This window comes from Lissotriton helveticus, chromosome 10, assembly GCF_964261635.1.
Source record: "Lissotriton helveticus chromosome 10, aLisHel1.1, whole genome shotgun sequence".
In the NCBI taxonomy this organism is placed as follows: domain Eukaryota; kingdom Metazoa; phylum Chordata; class Amphibia; order Caudata; family Salamandridae; genus Lissotriton; species Lissotriton helveticus.
The window spans coordinates 524,924,693-524,940,698 of record NC_136071.1 but is presented as its reverse complement, the minus strand read 5'-3'; the positions used below and the strand labels follow the sequence as shown (position 1 = coordinate 524,940,698).

The following is a 16,006-nucleotide window of genomic DNA, read 5'->3' as shown; positions in this document are numbered from 1 at the left end:
TTGCCTGTGACAGGCCCCACAGGTTTGAAACCAACTGGTTTCTTGGGTAACATCTTCACACTAGGAGAAACATCTCAAAAAGGTTTGACAAAATGTTGACGACCAGTCAAAAAGTGACTGAGTAATAGCTCAGGTTGGATCTGCGATATCTTGTGTGGAAAGAATAGAACTGATGCACGAGTTACTTACCTTCAGTAACGATATATCTGTAAGAAACAGTAGTTAGTGTTAGATTCCTTACCTTAGAATATCCCCAGGCATCAGACTGGATCCAGAAAGTTTTGCGTAGCAGTACCCTGCGCGTCGGTAGGCGTCGTCTGCGGCTCCACGTTCGTCGTCGGCGTCGTGATGACGTCGTCGGAGTACTTAGATGCCGCCTCCGCGTGCTGACGTCAGTTCTTGGACACAGCTTTTCGACGCAGAGCCATGTTAAAAACCAACACTGGTGCCATGAAACTAGGGCCCTGAAAGGGGATGACCTTAACCCTAGATATCGGTCCGCAGAACGGGGAGGATGGGTGGGGCGGTAAGGAATCTAACACTAACTACTGTTTCTTACAGATATATTGTTACCGAAGGTAAGTAACTTGTGCATCTGAAAGAAACATGTTAGTGTTAGATTCCTTACCTTAGAATACATACCCCAGCAATACCAACCCCGGTGGTGGGTCTGCGGACCAAGATCACACCAGAAAGTCCTCGAAAACGGAACGTCCAAAAAGCCATCTCTCTGAACTTGGCTGTCCAGGCAGTAGTGTCTAGCAAACATGTGCAGCGAGGCCCAAGTAGCTGCCTGACAGATGTCCTGCAAGTGGACTCCCCGACCCAGGGCAGTAGTAGCCGACGTGGCCCGAGTGGAATGGGCCCTCAGCTCAACAGGGGGCTCCTTTTTAGCCAAGGAGTAACAGACCTTGATGCACAAGACGACACACCGAGAGATGGTCCGTTTGTGCACCACCCGACCCTTCGTCCCGCCTCGGTAACCAACAAAGACCAGGTCTTCCACCTGGAACTGGCGTGTGGGATCAAGGTAGAAGGAGAGCGCACATTTTGGGTCCAGACAGTGGAGCCTCTTCCTCTTTGAGGGATGCGGAGGCGGAAAGAAGGTGGGCAAGATGATAGACTGCCCGATGTGAAAGGCCGTAACCACCTTGGGCAGGAAAGAAGGACGCGTTCTTAAAACAACCTTGTCCGGAGGGACAGAAAGGAAAGTAGGCTTAGAAGATAGAGCCTGGAGCTCACTCACTCTCCTGGCAGAAGTGATGGCAACCAGGCATGCAGTCTTGAAAGTCAGAAGACGAAGAGGGCAATTGTGAAGTGGCTCGAAAGGAGCGCACATCAGATAGGTTAGAACAAGGTTCAAGTCCCACTGAGGCATCACGAAAGGAACAGGAGGAAACATGTGCGTGATGCCCTTCAAAAATCTATTTACAACAGGGGACTTGAAAAGAGAGGGCTAATCAGGAAACCTCAAGAAGGCAGAAATGGCAGAGAGGTATACCTTAAGAGTGCCCAGAGCAGAGCCCTGCTGGGCAAGAGAAAGAAGAAAGAGGAGAACCTCTGAAAGGGGGGCAGAGAGAGGATCCACAGCCTTTGCTGTGCACCATGCCACAAATTTGTTCCACCTGCAGGCGTATACCGATTTTGTGGAGGGATGCCTGGCTGCCAGAATCATATCACAGACTTCAGGAGGCAAGTCAAATGGCCTCAACTGCCGCCGCTCAATCACCACGCATGGAGGTGGAGGCTGGACAGGTTCGGGGGGAGGACCCTCCCCTGCTGCTGTGACAGAAGGTCCTCCTGAAGAGGCAGACGGACATGCTGAGAAGCTCGGGATACCAGTTTCTTCGTGCCCAGTTAGGAGCCACAAGGATGACTTGGGCCCGGTCACGCCTGATCTTCTTCAGCACTCTGGGCAGAAGTGGTATAGGCAGGAAGGCGTACAATAGACCGCAGCTCTACTCACGACGAAAAGTGTCTACGAGCGAGTGCCGCCTTGGAAATTCCAACGCGCAGAACTGATGACAATGCGCGTTCTCTTCTGTGGCGAATACATCTAACCAAGGGTCTCCCCACTGCTGAAAGAGACCTTGCGCCACGTCAGAGTTCAGACGCCATTCGTGATGCATCATGCACCGACGGCTGAGCTCGTCCGCCCTGGCGTTCAGGGAACCTGCCAGGTGTTGAACCACCAGGGAGACGCCCTGGCGTTCCAGCCATTGCCAGAGGCAATGACAAACGGTCCATGACCCCACCCGCCCTGTTTGTTGTTGTACCACATGGCGGTGGTGTTGTCCGTGAACACCTGCACTACACTTCCCCGGACAGAGGGAAGGAAGGCTTTCAGTGCAAGCCGGTTCGCCTGCAGCTCCAGATGGTTGATGTGGTGCCAGAGACCAGAGGCCTCTGATCTCCGCCTCTCCCATGTGGCCACCCCAACCCAGGAGGGACGCATCCATCACAACTACGTGCTCCGCGGCCACATGGGAGAGGCGGAGATCAGAGGCCTCTGGTCTCCGGCGGAGTCCTGCCTCTGCCGCTGACCCAATCGCGGTCCGTGAGCCACCACTGCAACTGTCTCGCAGTGCCCTCAGAGATCAGGACGTGGTTGGACAGGTTGCCCTGATGCTGGGTCCACTGAAACTTCAGGTCCCACTGCAGAGCCCGCATCCGCCATCTGGCGTGATGCACCAGAAGGATGCAGGAGGCCATCAGTCCTAGAAGCCGCAGCGTCAACCTGACCGAGACTCGGGATAAAGGCTGAAAGATCAGAATAGGAGCCTGAATATCCCAAACCCATTGTTCGGGAGGATAAACCCGAAACTGCGCCGAATCCAGAACCGCTCCAATGAAGAGGAGCTTCTGAGAGGGACACAGGTGTGACTTCGGCACATTGAAGGAGAACCCCAGCAGGTGCAGGAGGTTGGCCATAGTCTGGAGGTGGCTGACGACTGTCTGGGGCGAGCCCGCCTTCACCAACAAGTCGTCGAGATAGGGGAAGACTGACATCCCTGATCTGCGCAGATGAGCTGCGACCACCGCCATCTCTTTCGTGAACACCCGTGGGGTGCTGGTAACGCCGAAGGGGAGCACGGTAAACTGAAAGTGCTCGTGGCCTACCGTGAACCGCAGCTTACGCCGGTGGGCCGGCAGGACGGGGATGTGGAAATACGCATCCTGCAAGTCCAACGCTACCAACCAGTCTTCTGGGTCCAGGGCAGCTAGGACCTGAGCCAAAGTCAGCATCTTGAACTTCTCCTTCCGGAGGAAGCCGTTGACGCTCCTTAGATCCAAGATAGGGCGTAGGCCCCTTTTGCCCTTCTTGGGTACCAGAAAGTAGTGGGAATAGCTACCACGTCCTACTTCTGGCCAGGAATGCGTTCGATGGCCCCCTTGGCCAAGAGGGCCGTAACTTCCTCCTGCAGAAGTTGCAAGTGATCTCCCGACATGCTGTGGTACTGTGGTGGCATGGCTGGAGGGGTCGCCTCGAAGGGGAGGGAGTAGCCCCTTCGGACGATTTGCAGCACCCACCTGTCCGATGTGATGGAGCGCCAGTGGAGGAGGTGATGGCGAATCCCTGCCCCCCACTAGCGTCGAATGGGCCTGAAAACTCGGAGTATTTTGAGGCAGATGCTGCAGGGACGGGTGTGGACTGGCCTCGCGCCTGTGTCCCCGGCACCGCCACGGCAGTTACCACATCCGCGACCGCGTTGAGGTGGGTTCTGCGGCCTGTGGCTAGTTGGACGTGAGGGGTCGCCCCTTCCTTGGCCACGAAAGGCGGAAGTCTGCTGGCGTTGGCCGAGGCCTAAGGACTAGGCCGTAGCCCTGGAGTCCTTAAAACGTTCCAGCGCGCTGTCCGCCTTGTCGCCAAAAAGGCGACGGCCATCAAAGGGCATGTCCATAAGGGATGCTTGGACATCGCCCGAAAAGTTGGCGGACCTCAGCCAGGCGTGGCGGCGAACCGCTACTGTCGTTGCAATCGCCCTGCCTAGCGAGTCCGTGGTATCCAGTCCACACCGAATGGAATATCGTGCTGTGTCCATTCCCTCCGCGAGGGCCTGGGTTAGCTTTGCCTGGACCTCCGCCGGGCATTGTGGCAGAACTTCCGCAACCGTATCCCACAAAGAGTGAGAATAACGGCCCAAAAGGCAGGCGGTGTTGACTGACCGCAACCCCAAACTCAGTGAGGAGAACAGCTTCTTACCGAACTCGTCGTCCATTTTGGATTCCGATCCGCAGGGGCGGTCGGGAATGCGGTCTGGGAAGTAGAGGCCTGGATCAACAGGCTCTCAGGGGTGGGGTGAACGGACAGGAAACTGGGGTCGCCCGGAGCCTGGCTGTGGTGTCGGGCCACGTTCCGATCCACAGGGAGGCCTGTGGAGGGCTTGGACCAGGTGCCCAACAGAACGTCAGTGAGGGCCTCATTGAACGGCAGGAGAGACTCCGAGGAGCTTGCCTGCGGCTTGAGTACCTCAGTGAGGAGGTTAGTCCTAACAGCCGCGACTGGCAGCCAAGGCCTTGGCTCTTGAGCTCCCAGAGTCAATACCACGCTGTACGCAGCCCCCTCCTCCGTAGCCACGGTAGGAGGGGAGACAAAAACAGTGTCGGGCGAAGTGTCCAGACCACTAGCCTCCCGAAAGTTTGTCCGTCCAGTCTTGACTCAACTAGCACTGCAGTGCCAGAGGGTCCTCAGACCCCTCCCAATCTCCCTCGTCCTCCATCTCCTGAAGGTCAGGAAAAAATGATGGAGCCGGATCGTCGGTGAAGGGCTCCCCTATCGGCGTCGAAGACACGGATCCAGGCCTGGATCCTGAGGAGCCCTGTGGCGTCGGGACCGAAGCTGCCGACGGTGCCGGGGCCTAAGCACCCGACGGCGCCGGGGCCGAAGCACCCGACGGCGCCGGGGCCGAAGCACCCGACGGCGCCGGGGACGAAGCACCCGACGGCACCAGGGACGAGCACTTGACGGCACCGGGGCCGAAGCACCCGAAGGCACCGGGGCCGAAGCACCCGAAGGCACCGGGGCCGAAGCCGCTGGCCCGCTTGGGCTCCCAGACGGGTCCGCGGGGCCTGAAGGCACCCCGGCGGAACCCGACGGAGAGAAGTGCGACCTCATGGCCGTGAGGAAGGTGCTGATCTCCTCCGGCGTCGCGTTCAGCCCAGGGACTGGCGGTTGTGGAGTTGGACGCTGCGCTTGCGGCCCCGAACCTGAGCCCCCAGCCGCGTCGCGCGAGTGTTGGGGGGAGTCAGAAGAGCGATGTCGCTTCTTCGACTTCTTGTGCTTCGACTTACCTGAGGACTTTGAACCCGACGAACGGTGTCGACTCGCCGAGCTGTGATGACTGTGGCCCCGCGACCGGTCCCTCAACCTCCTCCTGGACCGGGACCTCGAGCGGCGCGGGGCCGACTGCCGGATCTCGAGTCGCTTACGGGACCGCTCCCGCCTAGCTTTCGACATCAAGGCCTGGCAGTCGGGGCACGACTTGTCATCATGGTTGGCCCAGAGGCAATAAAGGCACCGACGGTGGGGGTCGGTAACCAACATCAGTCGGTTACAGTCGTCACAGGGCTTGAACCCGGGCATCCCTACCGGAGTCGATAACGACCCGAGAAGATCCAAAATAGATCGAAAAAAGTTAGTCAAAAAGTGACTTAGGAGTACTGCTCTTCCCAGATCTGCGCTTGCTGGAGCGGAAAAAAGAAGAACTGACGTCAGCGCGCGAGGGCGGCGTCTAAGTACTCCGACGACATAATCCCAGCGACCACGACGCCGACGACGGACTCGCAGACGACGCCTACCGACGCGCAGGGGTACTGCTACGCAAAACTTTCCGGATCCAGTCAGACGCCTGGGGATATTCTAAGGTAAGGAATCTAACACTAACCTGTTTCTTTCAGATGTGTGCGCGCCGAGGTGGCGCCTATATTGGTTCTGCACACGTCATTTCTGGTACGGATGTCACGGATGCCACAAGGAGCTGAACGACTCCTCTTTCCTGTCTGCAGGGGTACTGCTCAAAAATCTTCCAGATCCAGTCTGACATCTGTGGGTTATTTTAAGGTAAGGAATCAGGGGCTAGAAGTCTCCAACAGATAAAGAGATATGGATACATCCAGTATTGTACCTCAATCTCAAAATGACAAGGTGCAAACTTATTGTCATCTGGAAGAACTGATATGACTGCAAAGTTCTTGAATACACAGGCCTAAAGAATATGATCGTAAACCGATTGTAGCAAGAACAACTGGAATCCATCCAACAGGTGACGGAATCCCATTTAGGAAACGTACAGTACCCATTTTATATGTATGTGCACTTAAAACCTTTAAGTTACCCCTATGAAAGGCTCTTCAGTCCTGAGGGCAGGGTGCTTGATTATAAGTGTGAGAGTGTCCCTACACGAGCAGAACACCCCTACAAACTCCAGAGTCAATTCTCCAGGATTTGTAATTGCTATCAGCCGATTTAAGAAATAGTGATCATCAGTCATTACGAGATGTCAAATTATATAATGGCTGCACCAAACCCAGCCATGTTTGGTAGCAAACATGTTGGAATCATACCTCAACACCGATTCCAGTGTGGGAAGTATGATCCCATGTACTGGGTGCCCCCTTAGGGGACCCCCATGTACTCCCAGTAACTGCCTTTCAGGGTCTGCCAGCAAGCTAGTGCTGCTGCCGACCACAGACACGATTCTGCCCTTCCGCTGCTGAGCCAAGTTCGAGCAGGGGGAAGGTAGAACAATAGATTTCCTGTCACAGGGAGGTGTGACCGCCTCCCAGACAGGACTTGGTGTATTGGGCTGGGATGGGGGCGCTTGCTAGCACCACCAGACTGGTTTAAATGCACAGATGGCGCCCTCCTTGCATACTCCAGATTGAGCCAGCTCAGGAACCCTAGGTTACCGCTCTGACGCAAAACTGGAAAAAGGACAAGGGAGTATCCTCCCGGATACTATGAGTCGTCCCTACCCTTTCCTTAGAGTATTTAAGGGCTCCTCTGTGGGCGGGTCCTGAGAGTCGTTGTGGGACCAGACTAAACCCTGGAACTACGTCACTCTTCAATTGTCTGGACACTTGGACTTTGAGTGAGACTGCACCAAGGAAGACTCCTGCTGCTCCTGGTCTCGCTGTTCTTCAAGTCTTCTGCGTCATCTGTGCCTCATCCAGGTTCTCCAAAAGATCTGTGGGCATAAAGGACACCCTAAGAATTTCCCCTTGGAGTGAAGGAGTCACTCCCCTAAATCTGCTGGCACCACAACGAAGCTTACCAGTCTGCTGCGCCTGACGTCCCACGGGCATCCTGAGGTTCCGCCACACAGGTGGTAGTTCGGTAGCTCCCTAGAGGCCTGACCTGTCTTCCCTGCAATTTAGAGGACAGTATCCCTTGTTGGGACTGCTGGGACCGAACCCCTGTGCACTACATCGACTTGCCGTTGCCAAGGTTTGTTGGCTCAGCACTTCAAAGAACTTCTGGCTACAAGAAGCTTCAGCCTCCAGCACCTCACTTCCAAAAGAACAGAGTCCTCCCTGCATCTCCTGCATCGTGGGCCTCGGACTTTGGTGAGTTGCTTGAGGTCCTCTTGCGACTTCTGTGCCGCCGGCCTATGGGTCCTCTCGAGGTTCTTGCTTTGCTTCAGTGGGCTTCTCTGCTTGCTTGTGGCCTGCTCTGACTCTCCTGCACTTGGTGAGTCCCTTGGACCTTTCTGGTCCGAATGTTTGCTTCCTTTCATTCTCCACACCAGTTGAGGCTACCAAGGCTTTTTGGTGCTCCCGCTAGACATCGATCACTTAGACACCTACATAGGATATGGGACAGCTCCTGCATGGCTCCTGGTCTTCCTCAGCATCACCTGGTCCTTACAGCTTCAGTGACAAGGTCACCATCTTCGGTGGGCATTGTGCTTCTGTGCCTCCAGGCCACCTCCGAGTGGCATAGCCCTGTACACTCTGCTTGCAGGTTCTTCACTTCCAGAATCCATCCTTTGATTCCACTGGGCTTCTTCAAGGACTCCTCCAGAGCCATTTCTTTCTAAGCCTTCCATTGTGGTCAACAGCAGATTCCGATATCTTTTCACCCCTACGAAGCCGACTTCCCAAGTGTAAGTAACTTGGTTCTTGGGGCATCTATGGGTGGGGTGGCTCTCCAACCTTTCATCCTCCAAGGGGTTTCTGCAGGTCCTCTGGGAAGGGTCCTTTCTCTTCAAAACTGCAACTACAAGTTCTCCATTGACTTCCATTGGGCACATAGCTATGTTTCCACTCTGCACACAGCCTCAGTGGGGTTCCTAGGTACTTAAAATGGGTGTTTCCTGGTGTCCCTAGTTCCTCTGAGTCTTCTGGTGTAAGTCCAGTTCTCCTTTGCAGTACGCATTCCACTTTATTAGTATATGTTTTGATCTCCCCCTGGAGACCACTATATTCTCTGCTACTTACCCAATTGTTTTCCAAGTATTCTTGTATGCGCTATTGATATCTCCGCGTAGGAGATATACCAAAGTGTTAGTGATTGTGTTGTGTAATATATAGACTCATTTTTATATAAACACCGTTTGGTTCTTTTTTATTTAACTTACACTATTGATTAAAGTTGGTAAAACAAGCTGCTTTACTCTCCATCAAGACAAGCCTGAAGGCTGCTCTCCACACCTACCACTTTGAGAGCTTTCAATGGTTATTAAAGACTACCAAAATCACCATAAGGGTTGTTTGGATTAGTGCAAAGTGCATCACTTGAGTAAGTGTGCACCATGTACTAAACCAGCCTCCTACACTGACACAGCTGCATTTTTTTCACTGGCATTTTATGCAGTCTCTGCTTAAGCAAGATTCAGTCCTAAGGTGACAATGGTCCTATTTTAGGTGAGGACCAACATACATTGTAGAATCACCATACAGTAAAAATGCTTATTTTAATTTGGCATTTTTCCAAACTCTTTCCCGTACCACCCCAACTTGCAGTGAATTTATATGGTTAGGAAAACCGATAATGATGCCAGGATGGAGAACAAAGGATTCCCTGATGGGTGGAAGTGTGATTTCTTGTAACCTTGCAGCCAACAGCAACACAATGTCTCAAAACTGCAACCTTAATTAAGTCATTGAAACATTACAGGGAAAGGGAAGAATCAAAAATGTAACCACCACAAACTGCCCTCCTAATGCCAAAATGTACTCCTCATGGGACCAATGACTATACAGGATGTTGTTGATCAGTATCAACAGAATGCCCAGTACAGCTTTGCCCTTTATCGCAAAAGCGTTGGGCACATTAGTAGCGACCTTGGTGAATGGGTTTTCTGATCAGTTTCTTAAAGCAGCAAACTTTGTTATATCAGAAATTAAGAATTAGTGGTTGATGCCTCTAACCTCTCTTACAAATTACAGGATTTATGGATGGGAAATGTAGACCAAGAGTCTGGAGCTTCGGGCACAGTGCCATCTGAATGAGGTATGTGTGCACTGGCTTCCAAAAATGTGAAAATATTCTTGGAAATGATAAGGAAAAAATCATCATGAGACTCGTAAGTATTATCCATGTAGGAAGGGAAAAACAACATCTGCTTGGTTGGGTTTGACAAAATCACATTTAAATGTATGTCTGATCGTTCTAAAAAGTATGCAGAAATGGTAAAACCATCATAATTTGTTCCTCATTCGCATACACACATGCTAATGTTCGCATCTATCCCGCTACATCTTCTAATAACGCAGCACAGAGCATGGGGCTTGGTCTTACCTGGGAGAAAGTAGAAGGGGGTTGTCCAATGCGTCACCGAAACTGGATTCACCATTGCAGAGAGAACTAGAAAAGACATCTGGCTGATTGCCTTCACCATAATCCTCAAAGTGTTCCTCCTCTCCGCTTACCACTGCAACCATGGAGTCTGTATTGAGGTCTGTGGTGAGGGACAGCTCATCCAAGTGTGACCTACGGCACATCCAAAACACAAAATCATTATTGATGGTCTTATATGCATCATACAACCTGGGGGACATCTCATCAAATAAAGCCTCCAGAATGTCTCTGCATACATGGCAGGAGCAAAAGAAAGGTCTCTGAATGTAGCTAGGAGAGTTATGGCTGCACTGCTACATGTGAGCATTACACGAATTATGTGGCGGCAATCTTAATGAGAGGTCACAGTACTCCTCAACTCTGTCTTAAGACTGGTCACCAGATAGGTCACCAGCTTAAGGGTACCCTTGCAAAGTGAAAGTTGGACATCTTCAGCCGCAGTTCTAAAGCCAGCAGGAATGATAAGACACCACTTTGAATGGTTAAACAGCATGGTAAGACTAACTGAATTTATATGAACTAACCTTAAGTGCCCAATACCTACTGGTGTATTTTTGCGGATGAAGAGTGCAAGTGGGCTTGAGCATACTTTGAAAGGAGACCAGACTAAAGTAATGTTGCTAGTATTATAGTGAGCAATGGAATACTCTTTTTCTGCAAATTAACCTGTTTTGGAAAGTTCAAAAGGGAAAGTTCAACACCTGATATTTCTTACTTGTGCTTTTCATAGAAAATAACACACTATTAAAGATTTAATGCCTTAAAAAACTAAAATGTATAAGAATTTGGCAATTTCCACACACTCTAAAAAAAAAAATAATTTGGGCAACATGGCATTTATTTTTAAGGTTTATGGGGAAGCAAAAGCAGCTATCAATATTTGTATATAAAAAAGCCCAAACATCATAATGGGCTCATCATAGGGGAAACATAAATAGTAGTTAGTTGCAAAAGGAGGCACACAGATGCATAAGAATTGGATGGATATGCTTTAGTAAAAAAATTATTTTGGTATTGAATTGTGTTACATTGACATACAGCTCACATGACGTGTCATGAGCTGTGACCCAGTCACCAGATGCAAGAAGAGTGGGGACGATAACTGACTTAAGACATCAGCAAGTCTTGAGTGGCTTGAGGCTAGAAGACTTAGGTGGTGATAATATTGAAATATCTGCAATATTTTGGAAGAACGAAAACGAGAAAAAGATGTTGAGCGTAAACATTGAGAAATCTCAGCAGCTCTAGATGTTGCATCCTTTGCGTTAGTGAAATTCAGGCTCTATGAGCCACTGAACCATACACAGTATTCCATAGTAATAGAGTGGTTATGAGAACACACATCAGTTTTCTCCTTAACGTGGTTTTGGATTTCCACATTAACCAAACTATTTCCTTACCCACTTTTTTCCCTAATATTTCAATGTCAGCAGAAAAGTCATTGCATTCCCTGGCTGTTATAAGAGTCCTAAAATTCTATCTAGACAAAACCAAGGATATAAGTCAGACAGTCTTCAGAAATTATGGTCGAACATGTACACGTGCCTTCTTCTAACCAATTTTTTCCTAGATGGATTGTATCATGCATTATTCTTTCATACCAGATAGCAATCAAGTCAGCTTTATTTCGGTTAAAAAACCATAAAAGGGCATAAGAGCATTTATAATAAAGATGTGAAAATATGTTGGGGGCCACCACTGTACATGAGACACAAATATATGTGATATTTACAGCCACCAAGGGACTTTGTACACAAATACATAAGGTTTACAGAAAAGCTGTTCCTTGACTACATTACCTTAGTCCAAAAATACAGCTCCAATGTATAAAATGGTAGTAATACCTAACTTCTCAATTGCTTAAATTTGCCCCCAAGCTGGCAAACTAGCTGGTTTCACCCAATAAAAGACTGCATGCTACTAGATGCACTGTACGAAAAATAAAACACTTGATTTGGTAATAATAGCATAAAAACAAGTAAAACATGGTAACATCATCTGTAAAGCAGCAAGACACACCATACCAACGTTTATAGCAAAGATATATCAAGCTATGAAGCCTGGAGAGATAGTAGGAGACTCCCCATATCATTATATGGGCTATAGCAGCTGGTTAAGGGGGCTCGCATCAAAACCTTTATCTAGGGTGAGCACAGACAACAAACCTTCACAGTCCCCTATTTTAGACAGTACCCCTCTAGACATGGCGTACATAGACTTTTCAAAAATCATCCCGCAATTGGACATTAACGACCAATTCCTTCAGTATTACAAACACCTTTATAGGAGCAGGATGCCAGACCCCCCAGCGGAGCTGGAGGAGTTCCTGGTGACAGCGCGGTTGCCCAGGCTCGACCCGGAGCACGCGAAACAGCTGGGCGGAGATGTCTCCGAGGGCGAAATCAGGGTGGCCATCAAACACATGGCCCGCCGCAAGACTCCGGGTACGGATGGGCTCCCGATTGAATTTTATGTGGCCTATGCGGATGTGCTGGTTCCGCGACTGCAGGCGGTTTACCAAGAGGCCTGGAACTCGGGGTGCTTGCCGGCGTCTACACGCGAGGCCTTAGTGATACCCTTACTGAAGCGAGGGGGTGATGCGAGCTGCCGTTCGGCGTACCGCCCGCTCTCCATGCTCACCACGGATTATAAGATCCTGAGCCGGGTTCTCGCGATGCGACTCCTGACCCACATGCGCTCCTTGGTGCATTGCGACCAGGCGGGCTTTATTCCTCAGCGCACCACTGCCACCTGTGTGCGCCGGTTGCTCAGGATCATGGGGGGGGAGGCCGCTGGCTTTCCGACTGCCGCAGTCCTCTCGATTGACATCGAGAAAGCGTTTGATAGCGTCGAGTGGCCATACCTGCTCCGTGTCCTGGAGGCTTTTGGGCTGGGTGAACGCTTTGTGAAATGGACAGCCCTGCTCTATGCCTCGGCCACGGCCCGGGTCAAAACGGGGACCACCATTTCAGCCTCTTACGCGGTGGGTAGAGGAACCCGACAGGGGTGTTCTCTGTCACCCCTGTTATTCGCACTGGCCATAGAACCACTGGCTGCGCATGCCCGGCTGGGCCGGGCGTATGCAGGGCTTCCGCTGAGAAACGACACCCACTACATCTCCCTCTATGCGGACGATTGTCTGTTGTTTCTGGCGGACGCGGACGACTCCCTACGTGGGGCCGAACAGCTCCTATCGGACTTTGGTCAGTTTTCGGGGCTGAGAGTCAACTGGGGGAAGTCTTGCCTCTTCCCGCTGACACCGAGGGCCGATGACACCCAGCTGGAGGGTGCCTTGCAGTGGGAGCACCATTGCCTCCCCTATCTGGGCACCCTCATCTATCACTCGCCTGCGGCCCTCCTAGACGGTAACATCAACAGGGCGATTCGGAGTCTACAGGGTTGCATGGGTTTCTGGCAGACGCTGCCGCTCTCGGTCGCGGGACGAGTCGCACTGTTAAAGATGGTGGCACTTCCCCGATTGTTGTACCTGTTCCGCACTCTGCCGGTCTGGATACCCGTGTCAGTTTTCAACAGACTCCACTCTCTGACGACGGGGTTCATCTGGGGATCGGGCAGGAGACGGGTTGCGCTGACCACGCTGATGCGCCCCAGGGCGGACGGGGGCCTTGCGGCCCCGGACTTTGAGTGGTATTACCTGGCAGCGCAGCTGCAGTGGCTAACCCAGGCGGTGGCTTTGGAGTTCCGTGGCCCGGAGGATGCGCCAGGCAAATTGTTCCCGAGACACATCATCTCCTTTATAGTTTTGGGACAGAGACTGGACCTAGCTCAGCTCACCGTGGAGGAACGGACGATTCGCAGCTGTTGGCTTCGGGCGCACAGGCGCTCCGGTGTCGTTCGCCCTTACGCCCCAGAAATTCCGCTCGGGATGTGCACGGCCTTCCCACATGGCGGCGACTGGTCCGCACTAGCAATCTGGGAGGAACTTGGCCTGCAGATGATCGGCGATCTCTACAAGGACGGCTCGCTGCTCCCGTTTCAGGAGCTGCGGGACTCCTATGATCTACCGAGGGGTGGTTATCTGCTACATGCTGCATTGGTGGCTGGTATTCGCCGATACTGGAAGTGTGGGCTCACTGAACCGCCGGCCTCGGAGTACTGTCAATATGTGGTGACGGCCGCTGGCACTTATAAGGCTATCACATGCCTTTACCGACAGCTGTCGTCTACTGCCTTGCAACCCTTGGACGGGCTGCGAGCCAAGTGGGAAGGGGACATCGGGCGATCTATCCCTGACACAGTGTGGCCACAGCTACTGCGCAGAGCGTGGAAGGGCACGAGGAACGCCAGGTTCCAACTGGTCCAGTTTTTTACCCTACACCGAGCGTACCTAACACCGACGAAAATCTCGCAATATTTCGAGGGGGCTTCCTCGCTTTGTCCCCGATGCGGAACCGCGGATGCGGATTTCGCCCACATGTTTTGGACATGCGTCAAGCTAGCGGGTTACTGGGAGGCGGTGATGTCCTGCCTGAATGCTGTCACGGACCGGCAGATCGCTCTTGACATGGGTACATGCCTATTATTGTGGTTCCCTCACACCCCTCGTACTCGAGTTACCAGCAAATTCTGTGACCTGGGTTTGATATTAGCCAAGCGTGAAATCTCCATGCACTGGAAATCTACTCAAGGCCCCAGCTACCTGCGCTGGAAGACCACTCTAGAGCGCTGGGCGAAAGCGGAGAGTACATTGCGGCTGCGACAGGCTAGGAGCCTAGATAATGACAAAGCGCTGGAGGTGGCCAGGGCGTGGGAGGCCCTGGTAGTAGCGCTCCAACAGCCGGATGGCGACCAGAGCGAGGATGAGGGAGGGACTCCACGGTGAGAGCACTGAGCCTGGGATTCCCCACACTCACCAGGATGCACGCACTACTTACACCTACTGATGGCAGACCCGGGGGTCTGGACACTCTGTTGAGGGGCGCCTCTTACCCCTTACTGAGGTCCCTGTCTTGAACAAGTACTGTTAACATGTCAACGACTGGAAAGGAGGAGTGCAGCACACTGGCTACGGGGGGGGAATGCGGGGTGGGGTGGGGTGGGTCAGTTGGGGATTGTTCTATATAAAAGGTGTCTTGTTGGAGCTGTGCTGCTTTACCGCATCGGTGGATGATGCCTGAATTGCTTTTATCCTGTAATGTACCCTCTACACTTGATTACCAATAAAAACCGTTTTTACATAGACTTTTCAAAAATGACGCTAATTTCCTCGTTTACCCTAGCATCCCAATAGGAGGCCATAAGTTCCTGCTTTGTGAGAATTGTAGTGGCAACTCCCTCTAGCCCACACTAGTTTAAACCCAGTTTCGCCAAGGAGCTATGCAGATAATGTATCCAATGAATTTTGTGATGGGTATCCAGGGCCATCACCTCCTTAAGGACTTCAGCATACATTTCTGGTACAAAAGGCAAGAGAGAGCCTATTCCTTGAGAACCTAATGAGCTACTCGAGAATATTTTTATATCGGGTTAACACTCCCAGACTTTATGAAATGCTGAGTGTTAGAATGAAGTGTTGCAGCAATCAGCACATACAGTATAAGTTTAGGATGTAGTCTATTTTTTGATACAGGATGCTATCAATCATAGTAATCCTATTGAGCAGTTTATCAATCTGTTTGATTTAATTGTAGTTCATGCTGAATATTTAACACCCCGCACTGCAAATAGATATGTGGTATTTACTGGAAGAAACGAATGGCGAAGACTGTTTTCTACATTAACACATTTTTCTACACAGTCAATTGAACAAAACATCCTATAGCCTCGTGAAATGTCCAGTTTTGCTCACACAGAATCTCCCATCATCAATGTGGAACTTCCTTGTAAAAACGAACAATCTATCTGGATATGGACTTCCAAACGTTTTTCCAATACAATATTTAACAGTAGTATACATGAAGGTCAGATTTACTGTTAACTACTGTTAGTATAGCAGTAAACCTTTTAAAACTGAACTTAAGCAGACTTCTCTGCCAACATGTTTGTGTGACACCTAGAAAATGAGACAGGGATACTGACTAACTCACAAACCACCTTACTAATAAATATAGGTTGGTCCTAAAACAGGGGCATTTCGATGGAAGTAATTACTTTCCAGTTCGAAATCATGCCTAGATCTTTAAAGGCTAAGTTTTGTATGGAACCAGCCTCTGGAAAAATAATTTGTAATGGGGATTTTAGTCC

General features: G+C 51.1%; 1 protein-coding gene across 4 annotated transcripts in view; it reads right to left on the bottom strand.

Moving 5' to 3' along the window:
- The window catches only part of RAB11FIP3 (RAB11 family interacting protein 3), a 533,384-nt gene that overhangs the window by 134,797 nt on the left and 382,581 nt on the right, over window positions 1-16,006 (bottom strand). For all 4 annotated transcript variants that reach the window (XM_078663049.1, XM_078663051.1, XM_078663050.1 and 1 more), the window contains exon 5: window positions 9,743-9,934. In XM_078663049.1, the coding sequence (XP_078519175.1) occupies window positions 9,743-9,934 (192 nt within the window). The remainder of the gene's footprint in view (window positions 1-9,742; window positions 9,935-16,006) is intronic.